The sequence below is a fragment of the Callorhinchus milii genome, unplaced genomic scaffold, assembly GCF_018977255.1.
Source record: "Callorhinchus milii isolate IMCB2004 unplaced genomic scaffold, IMCB_Cmil_1.0 Scaffold2, whole genome shotgun sequence".
Classification (NCBI taxonomy): domain Eukaryota; kingdom Metazoa; phylum Chordata; class Chondrichthyes; order Chimaeriformes; family Callorhinchidae; genus Callorhinchus; species Callorhinchus milii.
Genome location: NW_024704743.1, coordinates 108,281,130 through 108,298,089, shown reverse-complemented (window position 1 = coordinate 108,298,089; position 16,960 = coordinate 108,281,130). Strand labels below are relative to the sequence as shown.

Sequence of the window (16,960 nt, the reverse complement as noted above, 5' to 3'; positions counted from 1 at the left end):
ACCTTGATCTTCTTTTGCCTAGAAAATTCTTCAGTTCTTTTGTAAGTTATGATGGAATATTAAAGCAGATTGTCAATAAATTAAAAATCATCGCTGGACTTCCTGTGGGTTTTACAGAAATCCTTTTACAGCTGAGCTGTAGAGCTTTGCTGCAAAAAAGCAACTAGTTCTAAGTTTCATCTCTCTCACATGTAACTGTAACATTTCTTCCTCATTGCAAGTTGTACTTGATCCTTGCTCAACAGATGTTGCTAAACTGCAACACTGAGCACGTGTCTCCAGAGACCAGAAAAGGAGAATTGGAACAAAATTGGAGAGATTACTCCCCAAAATTCCACCTAGTATTAGCCTGTAAATAAATTCAGATGTAAAATTCAAAGTTGTACAGAATTATAGAAAATCGCACAATTGGTTCAGATGAAGATCCTTCAGTCCATTTGATCCCATCCCTCCAAAATACCAACCCTACCATCCTCACATCACAGCATTTAGCTGCTTTTTTATTAAATGTCTCCAGTGTCCAAACCCCAACCTGCATTTTCTTAAATTGAGTCTTAATTTGGAACCCAGTTCATTGTAACTCTTATATGTTACCATCCAAATTAAGATTAAATTTCAGATATTTTCTACAATAATGTGTGATCTTAAGTTTTGAATCAGAACAGTCTTACAACCTAAGGCTTGGTGGAATTTGGGGTCTGCTAGCTTTTCCTGGTACCTTTGTTCATTTTGCAGACTGCCGTCCGGGCGTGGAGTTACAGCACTGAACACGCATATGTCGGCAGCATGGATGGTTGTTTCATCGCTTTGTGTGCACGGTATCAAGGAACGTCAAAGTAAATGTATTGAACCTCGTCCTCACATTCAAATCCCTTCATGCGTATGACGTTTTGCAGGCAGCACATGCAGTGAACTCATGTCCGCCGTTACATCCTTTTAATAATAATATAATAATCCTTGCATTTGATATAGCGCTTTTCACGTCTTCTCGACATCTCAAAGCGCTTCACAGAATAGACTGTAAAGTGAATTGACCATATATTTGTGGGTGAACCCATAGTGAGCGGGCTGACGGCTCAATTAGCTTACAACATTGTTACAGGCAGCAGCAAAACAGTGAACTAACCACCAGATAAGAGTCAGCAGAAGAAAAGCTATGAGTTTACTGCATCATTGCAACAGTTATTCAGATTGCACTGTGCCTAAACCTCACAAAATGTAACAACTTTTAGTCTGCATTCCGGCGTGAATTCCCATGGCACCAGGTTCTCTTGATCTCTGCATGAGCTTTTTACATTTCCTGGAGAACTCTTTATGGATTGCCACATTCAGGCTCTATAACACCTCATTTGAAGTCCACGCTTGGCTTATTTCAATAGCTCGATCTGATATTATTAAATACTTTATTAAACGACATCACTTAAATGAAGTAATCATCTATCTTGGCAAGTACAAGGCAATAAAGCACTCCCTTGCAAATTATATATTGAGACCTTGGACTGAGATATTTTATCAAAGGATTGAGGCTGTTTATTAATGATGAAAGTCTTAGCATTGGGAGGCATTGGTAATACACTGCTGTTTTTCTTTAGAAGTGTGAACATAAACATAAATCGCTTATTACTTAATGTCTTTAAAGAGTTCTATGGGGATTCAGCAAGTGAGCAGATGAAACAGCAAATGCAATTTAGTGTGGAAAAAGATAATGTACAACACATACTGGTATTAATGTATAATTACATACTGAAGGGTCTTGCTAAATAAAGTACATCAACAGGACTGAATGTGCAATGGGTCAGAAAACTCTCCTTTTACCCTGGATCTGGTTTGAATCAAGCCCAGAGTAATGGGATGAAGGTCTTTTCTCTGGCCACCTGCAAAACTTAGTAAATGTGTTTGTTGATCTAACCAATTTCTTAATGAGGGCCGAGCCCTGGGGAGGGAGGGAGGGAGGGAGGGGGGGTGTCGGGGCGGGGGTGTTGAAAAGGAGGGAGATCACAACACATGTGGTCAAAGAGGTAGGTTAGGTTAGATTTAAAGACAGAAGGAGAGAGGTGAGCTGGAGGGGTAGAGGGAGAGAGTTCCGGAAGTCAGGGGTGTAGAATCAGAAAGCTCAGCCACTGATAGTGGGGCGAGAAGATAGAAGACGCACAGCTAGCCTGAGTTAGCTGAGTGGAGGGGCAAGAAGAGGAGATGCAGTAGGACAAGATCAGAGAGATAGGGAGGTGCAACCCTCCATATTGTGCGACTTTGCTGTGTGCAAAATGGCTGCCATGTTTGCCTAAACAATTCCTGTTGACAGTAATTATTATCACATTTTTCAAATATAATCAGGCGCTATAAAAAGTTTTTTCTTTCCTCTTCACCTGAAGTCTGTTGCTGTGCTTATTATTGATACGTCCTCCCAACGTGACGTCGTTATATCAAATGCAAGAATTGTTATTCTACCTTCTCAGTGTATAAAACTACACAAGATAGAACTGAAGGCTAAAACTGTATTATATCAGGTGGTAAATTCTGGCAATGATTTACAATGAGGAATTTAAGGCTCCAATTTTCTTCTATCAATGTAGCATGTTTGCTACACTAATATAATCTAACAAAGAGTAGCAGGTTCATGCCAAACCTTGCCATATTCGGAGCTCCAGATGCCCAAGATTCCTCCTTTGCCTAAAAATTTAAGATCACACTCCTACCCTTCTCCCTTGTTTAGACAAAATAGCTTTACAGGCTAAGATGAGGCAGAATTCCAGTCCTCTTGATTTCCACTTTGGAGAGAGGATGAGGGGAGTTGGCAGGTGAGTTCCCACCCACAGATTTTGCGCCCACATTAGACACAAAATTGGACAACATAATAATAATAATATAACAATCCTTACATTTAGTATTGTACTTTTCACATCGTGAGGACATCCCAAAGCAATCACAGGATATACTGTAAAGCGCAGTGTCTGTGTGTTGTGGGTGAAATAATTTGTTTTTTAAAAAAGTTACACGAAAGATTCTTTTCAGGTCCACTGACTGTTTAATGCTGTAAAACCAGATTGCGTTGAAACTGAGTGAGTTTTAATTCCATGGACCAGTGATCCAAACAGTCCAGAATCACACATCATTTTTGTGTTGTGATTTAAAAACATGCACAGTGCTTACAGGCAAAGCAGATCTGATCTACTGCACAAGGGATTCCGAAGTGCAGTTAACCTTCAGCAAGCGACTGGAAACACTGGAGTGATGTCCTCCAGGACAGAAAGGAAGTGAAACAAAAGCCTAAGGTGAGGTCTCAATGGAGAATCTGATTCTGCTCTGGGAATTTGCCTGTCAGCTTTCCTTTATGGCCTCTGTGATATTTCTATGGCAACTGTCAACTCTTTCTGGTTACGTACATTGTAATTTTAGTTTGACTGTCCATCAGGGCAACTGAAAGAGCTGCATCTTAGATTACGATGCAAACCAGCAAATGTGCCTCAATGTTAACCAGTATGCGACTCTCCCATATCTAATACAACGTACGGCAAGAGGGCCTGTGTAATAAAATCTTTACTTGGAGTATCAGTTTGAACAAAAATGAATCAATTTGCACAGCTGATCGGTACATTGAATTCTTTATATCAGACTACAGATCCATTTTGCAGTATATTGATCTCCTATAACCTGATTTAGACAAGAGATATTAATGGAGGTTGCCGGTGATGGTCCAATACAGTAAAATACAATATAATTTACATTGATATAGACCTTTTACGTCAGGAAATGCCTCAAATCAATTGACTCTTGACTGGGCAGCCCAAGCTGGGGGGGAAGCTGAGGGATGGGGAGGGGAAGAGAGAACCAAAAACACAGTCAAAGAGGAACGTTTTGAGATGTGCTTTAAATGAGTCTCATTTGGCACTACAGGGTGGTCCCTGTATACCGCGCCTCACTAGAATGTGAGCTCATTTAGAAATCGGACATCCTTGACGTAGACGTTACTCGAAGAGTGTTGCACGTCCGGCTTCTGTTGTGGACTGGCCAGCTTCCTGCACCTGCTTGTGCTGCACGCAGCAAACCGGCCTGTCTGTAGCCACAAGTCGCAAGTGATGGCAGCAGCGACCTGACGCCTAGACATACAATATGATAACTGGATTGTGGCTTCCATATTATCATATAGGCTTATAGATCATATTAGGAAACTCTGAGCAGCTTCAGAATATAGCACTTAGTATTGTGTTGTGTGTTGGTGAATAGGAAGATCTTGAAAAGCCATATTGTTCCTTGTAACTACTGACACTAGTTTTTATTCACTCCCTAACCCCCCGGGAGCTCCCTCCCACCACATCCCACTCCCACCGCCCCTCACACCCACTCCACTGTAGTCTCCAAAGACATATTGCCAGGAATGAAAAGTTGGAAATCATTCATAACTGAAGCAAAGCTGGATTGTTCAACTGTGAGATTGTGTCTCACTGTAAGACCAGAGCTATGTATTGAATGCCCATAAAACTCAACTGGCTTTATGGGTCTTAATCTCTTCAGCAAAAGCACTTCAGCCTGACACCAAGTAACAGAGGCTGCCATTGACTACTTAATGGAGCTGAATGAGATTTATAATCATTGTGGTTTATCTGGTAAGCCTACTTAAGTCAACATGAAATGAGCTGCGAAAAGTCAAATGGAGGTTCAGTGGTTTGACGACATACTAATGGACATTTGACATACCATCACTGCGCTGACTGACCAATATTGCATCTTTCCATTGAAGTAAATGAATGGATGCGAGCTGTTCCACATTATAATGTTAAATGTGGCATCTTTTTTTTCAAATAAAATCCCAACAAATTTGAACCATTAAGCAAATGAGAAAGATGGATCAGAGAGAAGCAACATTGCCTAACAGAGATGATTGTGTGGAGTATTATTTAAATAATGCCACGAGGGGGTGAACACCTCTGTTGAGTGAGAGAATTTTTTTTGTTCTTCAGCATAGAAGTCCCTTTGCTGAAAGAGTAAATTTGTTAGATACCAGTTTTCTCTTAAACAAGGCAGTATCCAGTTTTGCTTGGCTATATTTTAGATAATAAAGCTTCAATCTCCTCAGAATTTGAAATGAATACTTTGGAAATGTTCCAATGGTTGGACAGCTGGTAAACTCAGCATATTTTGATAGCTTCACATTGTCCATGTAGAAGTGAATGGATGTATTTTTTTCTGAGTGTTATCAGTTATGACACCAGCTTGTCCCATAAGCCAGCAGAAGGGATACTGTCTGATGTAAACTCTCATTACTTTAATGCATCCCTGCTGAGATGTAGTGTGAATCAATGACAAATTAGCCATTATTGCAAAGGTCATGTCTCACCCTGGAGTCATCCAGAGACGGGTTGTTTCAGTACTTACAGCTGTCCTCATCCTCCGTGAAAACACTGATCACATAGCAGGCGTAGACAAAACCAACGAGCTGTGGGCAGAAGGTACAAAGAGAATCCAAGGTTACACGCAGCTTAGGATCACTTGGTACTGCATTAAAATTTCACAGTTTTTTTAAAAATAAGTTAATTTCCCCACATTTGTTCCTCATATTAACGTAGGTTGGATTCAACGGTAGTAGAGTTCAATGTCACTGACCCATTTCCACTGTGAGTGCAGTTTTCTTACAGCATTTTATCTAATTATATAGTAAAACTCACATAAATCTAATCTTTATAAATCATACAATTGCCTAAGTTGTACATGCACCCATTCGGTTTCCTACCAAAATCACTTAGATTTCTTTGCACTAGATGTGTTTTATCAGTTACTTGCTATGCCAATACTGTCTAGAACTGCGGGAGGTCTGCCCCAGAAGTAGAATCCACATTGGTAAGGCATTAAGTTCATCCGGTTGCTATATCTGACTCAAGATTGCTTCTTGAGGAGCTCCATTGGAAGCCACCATGTTCCAGGCTCCAACTTGTAGGTTAGCTGATCTCAGCCTAGGTAACAGATAGGAAGAATCAAATAGCTTCAACAGTTAGGGAGGTGTAAACCAGCCAGGGTTCCCACTACTAATCACTGTCCAGACATTTCTGCTGGTTTGTAGGGTGTGTGAACATTGGCTGAGAGCAGGACTCGGCTTGACTGTGATGCTCCATACAATCGAACAGCCTGTCAAGGAATACAGATGAGCAAAGGCAACTTACGTAAGGTACCAGAGGGCAACCAGAGCATTTGGAATTGTACCTCAAATGCCAAATGCTTTTTTTACAATTGGAAGGGAGAAAAAGTGCAGGAGAAAATTGTCAATAACATTTATTATTTAAAACATAAAAACTGAGTAAAGTAACATTGTATAGCCAGTGTCAAGGTTTTCTAAACTACTAAGAAAACACAATAGTCATAGGGCAAATATTGGTTCAATTCTGTGGCAATCAAACGGACGAGACATCACATTACAGCTTGCTGTTACATTCCAAATCAGGGTCAGCAGGGCTGGAAGGGTAATTGAGCAGCTTAGCACATCAGGCAAACTGGTTAATTGTCTTTTACAGAAGCTGAATAATGCATATCATCCGAGCAGCGTTTGTTTCATTTTGGCCATCGAAGCCATACATTATGTAGTGTCTGGAAGCCAGCAATTTCAAACCTGCATATGTTTCTGCAGACACCAGCCTTATAGCTCTTCCATTTGGTTTTCGTTGATCTGCACGTGAATTGCCCCCTTTCTGCGTTCACTAAGAGCCTTGCGCTTCTGATCACTTGTAATATGAAGGTAACAAAAGGATTTCCTTCCAACAAAAAAATATTTTCCAATTTTTACACTGATGTAGTAAATTTTATATTCTCTGTTTCAGTGACTGGTAATCCTTCTGCACAGTGAATGAGGATGAGCACAGCTCTGGTAATAGGTCAATGCTCTGGGGTTTCATAAATGCAGGCAACAGTGATTAAATATTGATTCATTTTCTGTAGTTTGATCTCCTGAAAATTAGCTTTTTTTCCCTTAAGGTCATCTGTGCTTATCATAGATATTCCCCCTTTTTAATGAACTTTTTCTTTTTAGAGAAAAGTCGTCACTCACTTTTGAAATATCGTTACTTACTCTTCCAAGTCAGACATTTGAAGCTGTTTAGTTCAGGACCTTTCTTAAGATCACAAGATTAATTTGGATGAAGAATGCTCTTTGGCCCATCTGATCTCATCCTTCCAGAACATTCACCTACCATCTTCCCATCACAGCATCAAACTGCTTTTTAAACGAGTCCAGTGTCCTGACCTCAACACCCTCCTGATAACCTGTTCCAGTTGTTAATGGTTCTCTGGGCACAGAAAAAACTATTGGTGTCTGTACTAAAACTCCCCTTTGCAAATCTGTTGCCCTTTATGTTCAGCACCTGCTAAGGTCCAGGTGCCAAGTGAGATTTATATGCATCAAAGAGACTTGGCTGTCTTATTTCCAGGAAATGTGTTCTGTTAGTCAGGATCCAGCAAATATCCCTCCAGGATATAAGTGTAAATGGTAGATTATTTAATAATAGTCAGCCCTTTAAAGCTAAATACATTTATTATTTTTCATTAATTGCTGATTTTTTTCCTACTGTTTACTCCACATGTGGGCAAACCACTCTGGAATGGCAGGTTTAGGCTTTCGTAATTGTTTTGATCTTTTACCAAGCTGCATTTAACATTATGCTGCATTTTATTTGAAACTTTGACTTTACAATAAAATCTTGTGAAGCACTTTGAGACATCCTCCTGATGTGAAAGGCACTATATCAAATGCAAAAAATATTATTAATAATCTGGCCCCCTTGTTCCTCCTTAGCTCCATTCTCCCATGTTTTCTGCTTCCTCTCATTTTGATGTCCAAACTCGCTGTACTGTCTCCTACTCTAACTTCTCTGAGTCACACAGTTGTGGATTCAGAGGGCAACTGCACAAATGAATTCACGTTGCAAGGAAGCAGGTGCTAACCCAGGATTGCTAAATGCCTTGAGGCAGACACCCTCCTGACATGAAAGATGCTCTATAAATGTAAAATTGTATAATGCTATAACTGTAGATTTGATGTGACATTGAATCTGTTAAGAAACAGTGGAACTTCAATTGACTTTGACACAATGGCTTGATCTGATGCCAAAAGTCTTTGGCACTACCTTGAATAACTGGCTCAGCGATGGTGGGCCAAAATATTTATTTGAATCGATTACAGAGGAAGCTTGACTGCCATTTCACAGAGTCTGGGGTGAGCGAAGCCCCTCTGTTACTTTTAGCTGTACAAATATGATTCCTCCACCATTAGGAGCACAACAAATCTTCGGACCCAACCATCGTTTTCGTTTCATTAAATTAAACTAAGCACTTTGGAACATCCTTCCAGCATGAAAGGCATCATAGCAAATGTAAGGATTGGTGTTCTTACCATGCTAAGGCCAGAGGGGAACTCAGAGAGCACCAGAGTGATGACATTCTGTGAAGTTTCAGTGCAGACAAATGTCAGTAGCCTTGTGATTAATAGTGCCATGGGATCTTTATTGTGCACCTCTGACAACGCAGTACTCCCCAGCACTGCAATAGAACACTAACCTAGACTGAGAGTTCAGTGTACCAATGTATGGCTAGAACCCACAATTTTCTGACTCAAAGGAGAGAGAGCTACCAACTGAGCCAGGGTGCCAAGCAGGGTGAAGCACATCATACAGTGGGACAGGTCAGAACAGGTCAGAAGATTTAACAGTTCAATAAGACTAGAGTTTGTCTTTACCTACTCCAAGCTTTCAATACATGAAATTTGCACAATGCATCATTATTAGTCATTCTTTTGACACTGTCTTAATAATTCCTTAAATCTCTGGTGCTGAATTCTGCACATTCATTGAAATTCGAGTCTCTCAGCAATCTACTATTTAGTAATCCACTTCTCTCATTATAATTTACATTACTCCCAGAGATCCTTGAGATTTGCAAAAACCCATCTATTTTTAACACTGTTCCTCCCTGAAATTCTATCAGTAACACCCAAGAAGCAAGTATTACTGCTCTTATTGTTCTTCACAGCCATCAACAAACTATTCTCTCAATTTTAAGTGAGAGGGAAGTGATTACATGGTTGAATTATTCGGTATATTCAGGCTTGTGTTTAAAGCTCTTCTATTAGCCATAGCACTGTGTTGTAACCAAAATACCCTAAAATATAAGGAGACAGTCAATGGAATCTGATATGCTGTCTTGTACTGATTTGTTCTGGAATCCCCAAGTTCTTGTCAGTTTACACCAAATTCTCTTTCCATCCCATGGCTTTGAAATGTCCTCCCGACGTGAAAGGCACGATGTAAATGCAATTTGTTGCTGTAAGTAGAGTAACCACTCCATACCAGTCAAACAGAAAATTTAATTTAATATAACATAATTTACATATGATTGACACGATGGGCTGAATGCCCTCCTTCTATGCTGTATCTGGAACTCAGTAGTTTGGTTTGGATACTCTGAACTATGGTGATTGTTTTCCACATGTGTCAAGACATTTTGAAATAAAATAATAAATCCTTGCATTTGATATATAACACCTTTCACGTCAGGAGGGCAGCTCATAGAGTTTCACAGGATTTACTGTAAAGCGGAGTGAATGTGTACCTTGTGGGAGAATGGGCGAGACACTGGCTGAGACACTTGGCTGATCCAAAAAAGACACTCCGTGTTGTGCTGCCTTCTTTTTTAACTTTATGATCTATTTTATAAATTTTCGGTGATCTGTCATCAGACAATTTAATTGTTTTTGAAGGTGACTGACTGGGTGCAGAAACAGAGCGTGCAAATGTGAGATGATTCTTCTGAAGGCAGGCCATCTGTGTTGTGTGCCTGAAGATTAATACCCTTGGAAAGCAAAGCCGAGATAGTGGGACGGTACAAGTGTAAGAGTTAAAATGGGCAGATGGCTGTGGGACTTGGCAGAGAATGAAGCCTTGTGGTATCTATGACCAACATTATCATGACTGATTCAACCACCAGTCACTGCTCATTTTTGGTGAGCCATTACGTTTTTGTTGTCACTGCTCAAATAACAACAACTTAACTAATAAAAATACAACTCTCCAGAGACTTGTAAACAGATGTGCTATCTGTGCTGTCCAGTGAAAATATGACAGGACAGAGATTGGATGGTTCAACTTCAGAACAAAAATATTAAATGTGCCAGAAGAAATGTATATTGTAGTCTTTTACCACAACAAGCTCACATTCATACAATGTGGTCTGAGATGTCGGCTGGGTTATAATAATAATTATATCATTATATAATAATCCTTCCATTTGGTTTAGCACCCCTTTTACATCATGGAGACCTAACCCCCTACCAACCTATCCACTCCTTCCGCTCAGCAGGCTCTGGCCTGCCTCACATCCCCCGCCTTGCTCGCTCCACCATTGGTGGGCAGGTCTTCAGCCTCTCTGCCCCACCCTCTGGAATTCCATCCCACACTCCCTCTGCCTTGCCCCCTCTCTTGCCTCCTTCAAGATCCATCTCAAGACACTCCTCTTCGCCCATGCCTTCGGTCACACTCTTACCCCTACCCTGCCTGCCCTCCACACCTCCTGATCCCAACCACCAGGGTGCAGATCCTTAACAGTCCAGCACCTTAGGACGTCCTCCTGATGTGAAAGACCATATACAAATGTAATTTATTGTTGTTGTCGAGACATTTCAAAGCACTTCACCAGATAGACTGTGAAGTGCAGTGATTGTGTATTTGGTGAGCTAAAGCAGAAGCCAATATATGCACCACAATGTTCCAAAACAGCCATGGAATGAGCAACCAATTTTATTTAGGGGAATGTTGCCCAAAATACCAGGAGAAACTCCTTTCTCTTTCGAATAGTGCTGTGGGATCTTTAACATTCACCTAGACAGGTAGACAGGACTTCAGTTTAATGTATCATCCGAAGGATGGCATCTCTAAAAATGCAGCACACCCTCAACAATATATTGGAGGACTCTATGGGTTCCAAGTCTGGATGTGGGAGATGAATCCACAACTTACTAACTCAGAGATGAGATGGAGCCAAGTTAATTGGAGGAAGTGACGTCAGCAATCACCTGCCGACCAGGAAGAGGACGAGTGACCTTTATTATTTCACAGCCCCATTATTACAGGGGATCTAATTTTACTGAGCCAAAATGCTGCATTAGTTAGCATGGGACTATGTTTGGGATTTAAAGTTGTTTGTGGCTAGTTTCTGTTAGAACCCAACTACTTCTGCTGTGCTTTAAAATCTCTTGTCATCACTTGTACTCATCCAGTTGAAATTGAAAAAGATTAGCACTGTGATTCCAATGTTAATTTTGTAATTCAATAAGGACTTATTTCTTCAGAAGCTGAAAGTTTAATTTAAATTCAAAGCTGCCTGTCTTTTACAAGTCTTTATAACGATGCTGCTGAACACAGATACTCAGTTATGATGTCTCTAATTGGATGCATTAGGCTTATTGCTGCTCATTATTTCTTTTAATAGCATTTGGATGTGTGTCACATGGATGAGTTTAGAGCTGCTTATTGCTGTATTAAATATGTTTTATAGATGGGAATTGGATGGAACTATGTGTTAGAACACTGCCCTTCCTCCTTAAGTTTAGCCCAGACAGATAGGATATACGTTTTCTCTCTCTCTCTAATGGTTATTAATCCTGATTGTATAGTTTGTTTTGTCTGGTCACTTTGCTATTGTTTTGTGGCTTGGCATTGAATGCCAGGATATCAGTCCTCACTCCCTCATTTTTTTGAAGCTTTTGACTGACTAAACAATTGGCCTCTGAAATTGGACTTTAGCCACTGATTTGTTTTAAAATTTGTTAAAAGAAATAAGGTGTAGAAAAAACAGAGTAAGTAGAAACAAAGTAAAGTTAAAGCCAATAAATGGAAACGTGTGGCCTTTGAACCCTGTGTTTTGTGTATCAACAATCCAGAAGTCATTTTTTCTTTCTCATTAATGAAGTCATAATGATATCTTTTTGCAATCCATCATCAACAGAAGCTTGAGGTGATTCAAACAGAAGCCGTAAGAGGTAACTGCATGTTTGACAGATTACCTGCTCACTCAGTGATATTCGGTGTTTAATTATTCGTATCAATAAAGATGGGTGGTTGGATTAAATCAGATTCTGCTGAAACGTGCTGTGGGTTGTTTTTATTGAAATATGAATTTCAAATGAAGATTTTGCAGGTCAGAATCCAGAATTGTTTGTGGATCTCCTTGCTCTGTGAGCCAGTGGAGACTCAATGGGCTGAATCACCTTTTTTTGCGGTGTAGGTTTCTATATTCCTATGGAATCACTTGAAGGTATAATTCGCTCAAACTGGAGGGGCTCAAACAGTCCTTTTAGTAGAGTGGCCCTGCCACGTAGTGCAGTCACTTGACTTGCCAAGGTGCTGTGAAAACCCGCAACCAGCCACTAAGATTGCACAAAGGCAGGTTGTTCTCAGAAAGAGTTGAGCAGAACCCAAGCATTCCTATTCTCCCACCCACCCCCAGAATGAGGGAAGATCAACAGGGTCACCTCACCTCCCCACATCTCTTATCATATGCTCTCTATGAGTAACTGCACTTATTCAGACAGAAGGAGGTAAAGATCTCAGTAGCCACTTTTGTCTCTCTTCAACTGCAGCAAAGTCTCAGTGCAGATTACATAAGTGGATGTGTGTAGTTCTCTTATCCAAATCATTCTCCTTCATTAATCACAGCATCATTCATTAGTATTATTATAATCTTTGGAATAATGAATTAATAACTCCCTGAAGGAAGCCATATTATAATAAATAGTAATAATCCTTATAATCCTTGCATTAGGCATAGCGCCTTTCACGTCAGAAGGATGTCTCAAAGCGCTTTACAGAATTCACTGTAAAGTATAGTGACTGTGTTGTTTTCTTGGCGTTGTAGGTGAATATAACATATGTGCAGGTTAAATGAATAACAGACGTCCTGACGGCCACGATAAGCCTCTTACAGCTTTGATTCTAGCTTGTTTACAAATTATTTATTGAATTCACGAAACCTTAAATAATGGGAAATCAACCTCCACCCCCCTCGATCTCATTGTTATGATGATGGAGTCTGGAAGAGAAGATCTATTGTTGGAGGAGCAGCGCAGGCTGGCCTGACAGACATTGACAGGCAACTTTAAGGGCAGCCTAATTAAAAGCTGAACTGAATTGGAAAGAAAATTTCTTTCTTGCTCCCACTCACTCGCTGTCACCAGGAATGAAGACTGGTGGCTATTCTTGACTGTGCATATTGATACCAGATTTGGTGCTGTGTAACTACAGTAACAAAGTAGATTGACTGCCAGGAAATTCAGGTTATTGTGCATGAAACAGGAAGATTGGTTTGATTCCAGTTGTCTTGCTCAGCGGCGTGCAAGCCGCGGCTGCTGAAAACAGGACTAATTATGTGAATTGTCAAGTTTGATCTGAACGAGGCATGGGACCGGGAATGCTGACTGACAACTTGCTTTCTTTCTTTTCAATGAAACACTTTTGTTTCGTTCAGTTGCACGCAGCATCCTGAGTAAACTTGGAAATGAAAAGTGGGTCAGTGCCAGCTCTATGTCAGCCAGACTGTGAGGCGTGAAAACTCCCACAAAACCGGGCGCAAATCTGTGTTTTTTGTGCTATCCATGTGCAAACGCAAAGTTTTAAGAGAAACTGCAGGTGAGGCACCCTTATTTATATAATTAACAGCCAATTGAAAGGATTGACAGTGTCATTAAGTGTCAACCTGGCTCAGTTAGGCCTCTGATTCAGTTCTTGCTTCTGAGTCAGAAGGTTATGGGTTCAAGCCTCGTGTCAGGACTCTGAGATTATATTCTAGGCTGACACTCCAGTTGGGGAAATGCTGTATTCCAGAGCTGGATGAGATGTTAAACCGAGATCCCATCTGCCTGTTCGGGTATATGTTAAAGATCTCATGGCACTATTGGAAAAGAGACATAAGTTTCTCCTAGTGTCCTGGTTAAAAAAACACCGGATAAAACTATTCATTTACCTTAGCTGTTTGTGGGACATTGCTGTACTCAAATTGGCTGCCGTGCTCCCTTACAAAATACACTACACTTTACAGTATATGCTGTGAAGTGTTTTGAGATGTGTTTTTGATGTGAAAAGTATCATATCAAATGCGAGGATTTTTTTCCCTATCATTTAAAGTTTAATGAATTCACTAAGTGATTTGTAAAACAATCAGTAATGTCACTATTTTTCAACAATCGCTCTGGTCATGTCTTAAAGCCTATTTTATATCATAAATAAATAAGAGACATAGAATGAGAAAAAAGCATTCAGCCTGTCAAGCTCACTCCTACCACAGACTGGGTGTGATCTGACCTGTCACGGACTTCACCCTATGTAACCCAAGGGAAACTTCCTACTTAGATCCTGCCTGACCCTTGTCTAAAACAAACTAACATTCCTCCTTGTCCATATCTCCTACTATTCGGCTTCAACCTTCCTATCTGCTCTGACATAATGATCCCGAAATCCCCAGGCCTCAGCAGTTGTAGAACTCTTCAAAGTGGAATGGAAGCTGAATGAGATTGAGAGAACCTTGAGACTGATTCCTAGCTTGCGTTCTCACATCAATCAGGGTGAGTCATGGATCCCTTCAACCGTCTGATCTTTACAGAGGAGATTTTACGATTCATTTGTAACCAGAACTGCCTGATAGAAATGGGCCTTGTAAATGAATGCAGCCCTTCAGGGTGTTGAGCAACAGTATTCTGAGACTCGAGCATAATCGCAAACTGAGGTGCTGCTCTACAGATCAATAAAGCAATACGATTAAAGATTTATTTCTTACTTCCAGCAGCTTTGCCACTTCTAGTGTAATTTCTAGGTTGTTGACCTGACCAGGTCTCCAAACCAATGTTTGTAAATTGAGACGAGCCTCCTGTGTAAATGCATCCTAAGGGGGTTTTGGGTTTCTGCTGTCAAATGTGACCACTGCCTAACAGAGTGAAGCATTTTGAAATGCCAGTGATCTCACTGATGATAGAAGCTAAAGGTCTGCACAGGGAGCAGCATTGACCCAAACCTGTTATCTGAGCTTCCTTCAATTTGCGTTGTTGATTGAAACTGACCCAGTTCAGATTTAGCTCGCTAAAAGCAAAACATCCAAAAATACACGTGCACGGTTCCACACATGTTCAGCTTCCATTGGGAGACGATCGATTCCTGAAGAGACTTGTGTGATCCATGCACAAAGTGAGGAACTGAAACAACAAGAACAGCAACCTGCACTTGTATAGTGCCCTTCACTTACAGCAACGTCTCAAAGCAGTTTACAGCTCCGGTGCCAGACACTGAGCAATGGGAGGGGGTTTGGGGCCGAGGGCGGAACAGCAAGGTGACTGGAAGGCAGTTGAAAAGGTAAGCTTTTAGGTGTTTTTCAAGAAAGATATAGAGGGGGTAAAATGGAAGAGTAGGGGATAGGAATTTGACAGGGTGGGGGCATAATGGCTGAAGACCTGACTGCTGATGGGGCCTGCGGAGGCTGGCAGGAGATGAATAGCAGCCCCAAGATTGCTAAGCAGAATGGGCGAGTAGAAGAATGTGGCTGGAATAGTTAACAGAGGATTTGTTTATTGGTGAGCGAGATTAGGCTTGCTCACCCCCATTAACCGAATTAGATCGAAACGTTCCACTTAGAGAATGAGGTTGTCCCCGCAGACAAACCTCAATCCCTCTCACCTCAAAACTCTTCTAAGCCTCAAATTGTCAAAGGACAATGTGGAGCTAAACCATGTCTTCACAACCACCCGAGCAAGTTAGGTGGCCAGATCGCATCTGTTTCTATGGCCCGGATTTTCAGATGAGCTCTGCGTTCCAGTATCTCCTCATCCTCTAATGAGGGCTGATCAAACTCCTCAGATCAGAAGAGGTAGGAAGATCGATCCTCTTAAGTACAGTCACTTTCTGGTGCATCAAAACTGTCTATATAACATGTCTCTGCCTGGCAGAAAATTAGCAACCTGACTCAGAGTATCCAAACGTTTGAAAATGAATGTGGCACACTGGTGCATCAAGTGGGCTAGCCTTATGATGTTAATAAAATACACACAAATTTTTCTAGTGAAAGCATCTTTACGGGGATGGTGAAAACGTTAGTGTTAAGTGCTTCATCAATATTAGAATGATACGTGAGCTCTCTGTCTCAGTCCTCTTGCCACTCAAGAGCATCGTCTCATTCATTCTTTCATTTTCTCTGATTTGCTGCACAGGTATTACAACAAAGAAGAATTGATTGTGAATGTAACAGTGCAGAAAGGGAACAAGACTATATATAGATCTTTAGCTGGGTAACAGTGTAACCTCTTAGAAGAGACAACAATTTAAGGTACAATTGTTACCCAGAGGTAATAAAGGACATTATATCCAGCGGATTTGACTTTTACCAATCTCTTTTGAAATCCTGTTGTAAAGACTTCATTTTATCTCCAAAATCTCCAAAAAGGATCAGCTTTTGTCTGCTTCCCTTCAATGGAGAGCAATGAGAGTCTCTGCACTAAGATTCTTTTGGCTCAGTTTTGGTTTCTGCCCTCTATATCACTGTTTCACATCAGACACTCTCTCCAACAACGCAATTACAAGCTGGGAAAGGAGTGAACGTAAATGATTTTGCTTTAAAGGAACTTATCTTGAATTAGCACATCTCATAAAACATTTAAAAGTCATATATCCCGCCTCCATAACAATTATCACTTCCTCGCAAAATGGGGGTAGGAAGCAGATCTTAATTATTTATCTTGTTCCTTCTAACCCTCATCTTCAAAGGCTGAGTGGAGGACAGCAATTTCTAATTAAACACAGCTTGGTGTAATTTCACTTTGATGAAATAACATACCAGCACAGTGAATGTCTGCACCCATTTTGGCCTTCAATTATTAATGGAAATGCAGATTTTCTTGGAATTAGGGATGGAGAAAGGAGGACAGTAAGATGATGAGATGGAACAGAGT

General features: G+C 40.7%; 1 protein-coding gene across 4 annotated transcripts in view; it reads right to left on the bottom strand.

Annotated features, from left to right (window-relative positions):
- Positions 1 to 16,960, bottom strand: part of LOC103180720 (sodium/potassium transporting ATPase interacting 3) — a 203,915-nt gene that overhangs the window by 14,971 nt on the left and 171,984 nt on the right. For 3 of the 4 annotated variants that reach the window (XM_007896729.2, XM_007896730.2, XM_042346951.1), the window contains exon 5: positions 5,374 to 5,434. In XM_007896729.2, coding sequence (XP_007894920.1) covers positions 5,374 to 5,434 — 61 coding nt within the window. Of the gene's footprint in view, positions 1 to 5,335; positions 5,435 to 16,960 lie in introns of all 4 variants that reach the window. The other variant, XM_007896731.2, reaches the window with a different exon arrangement.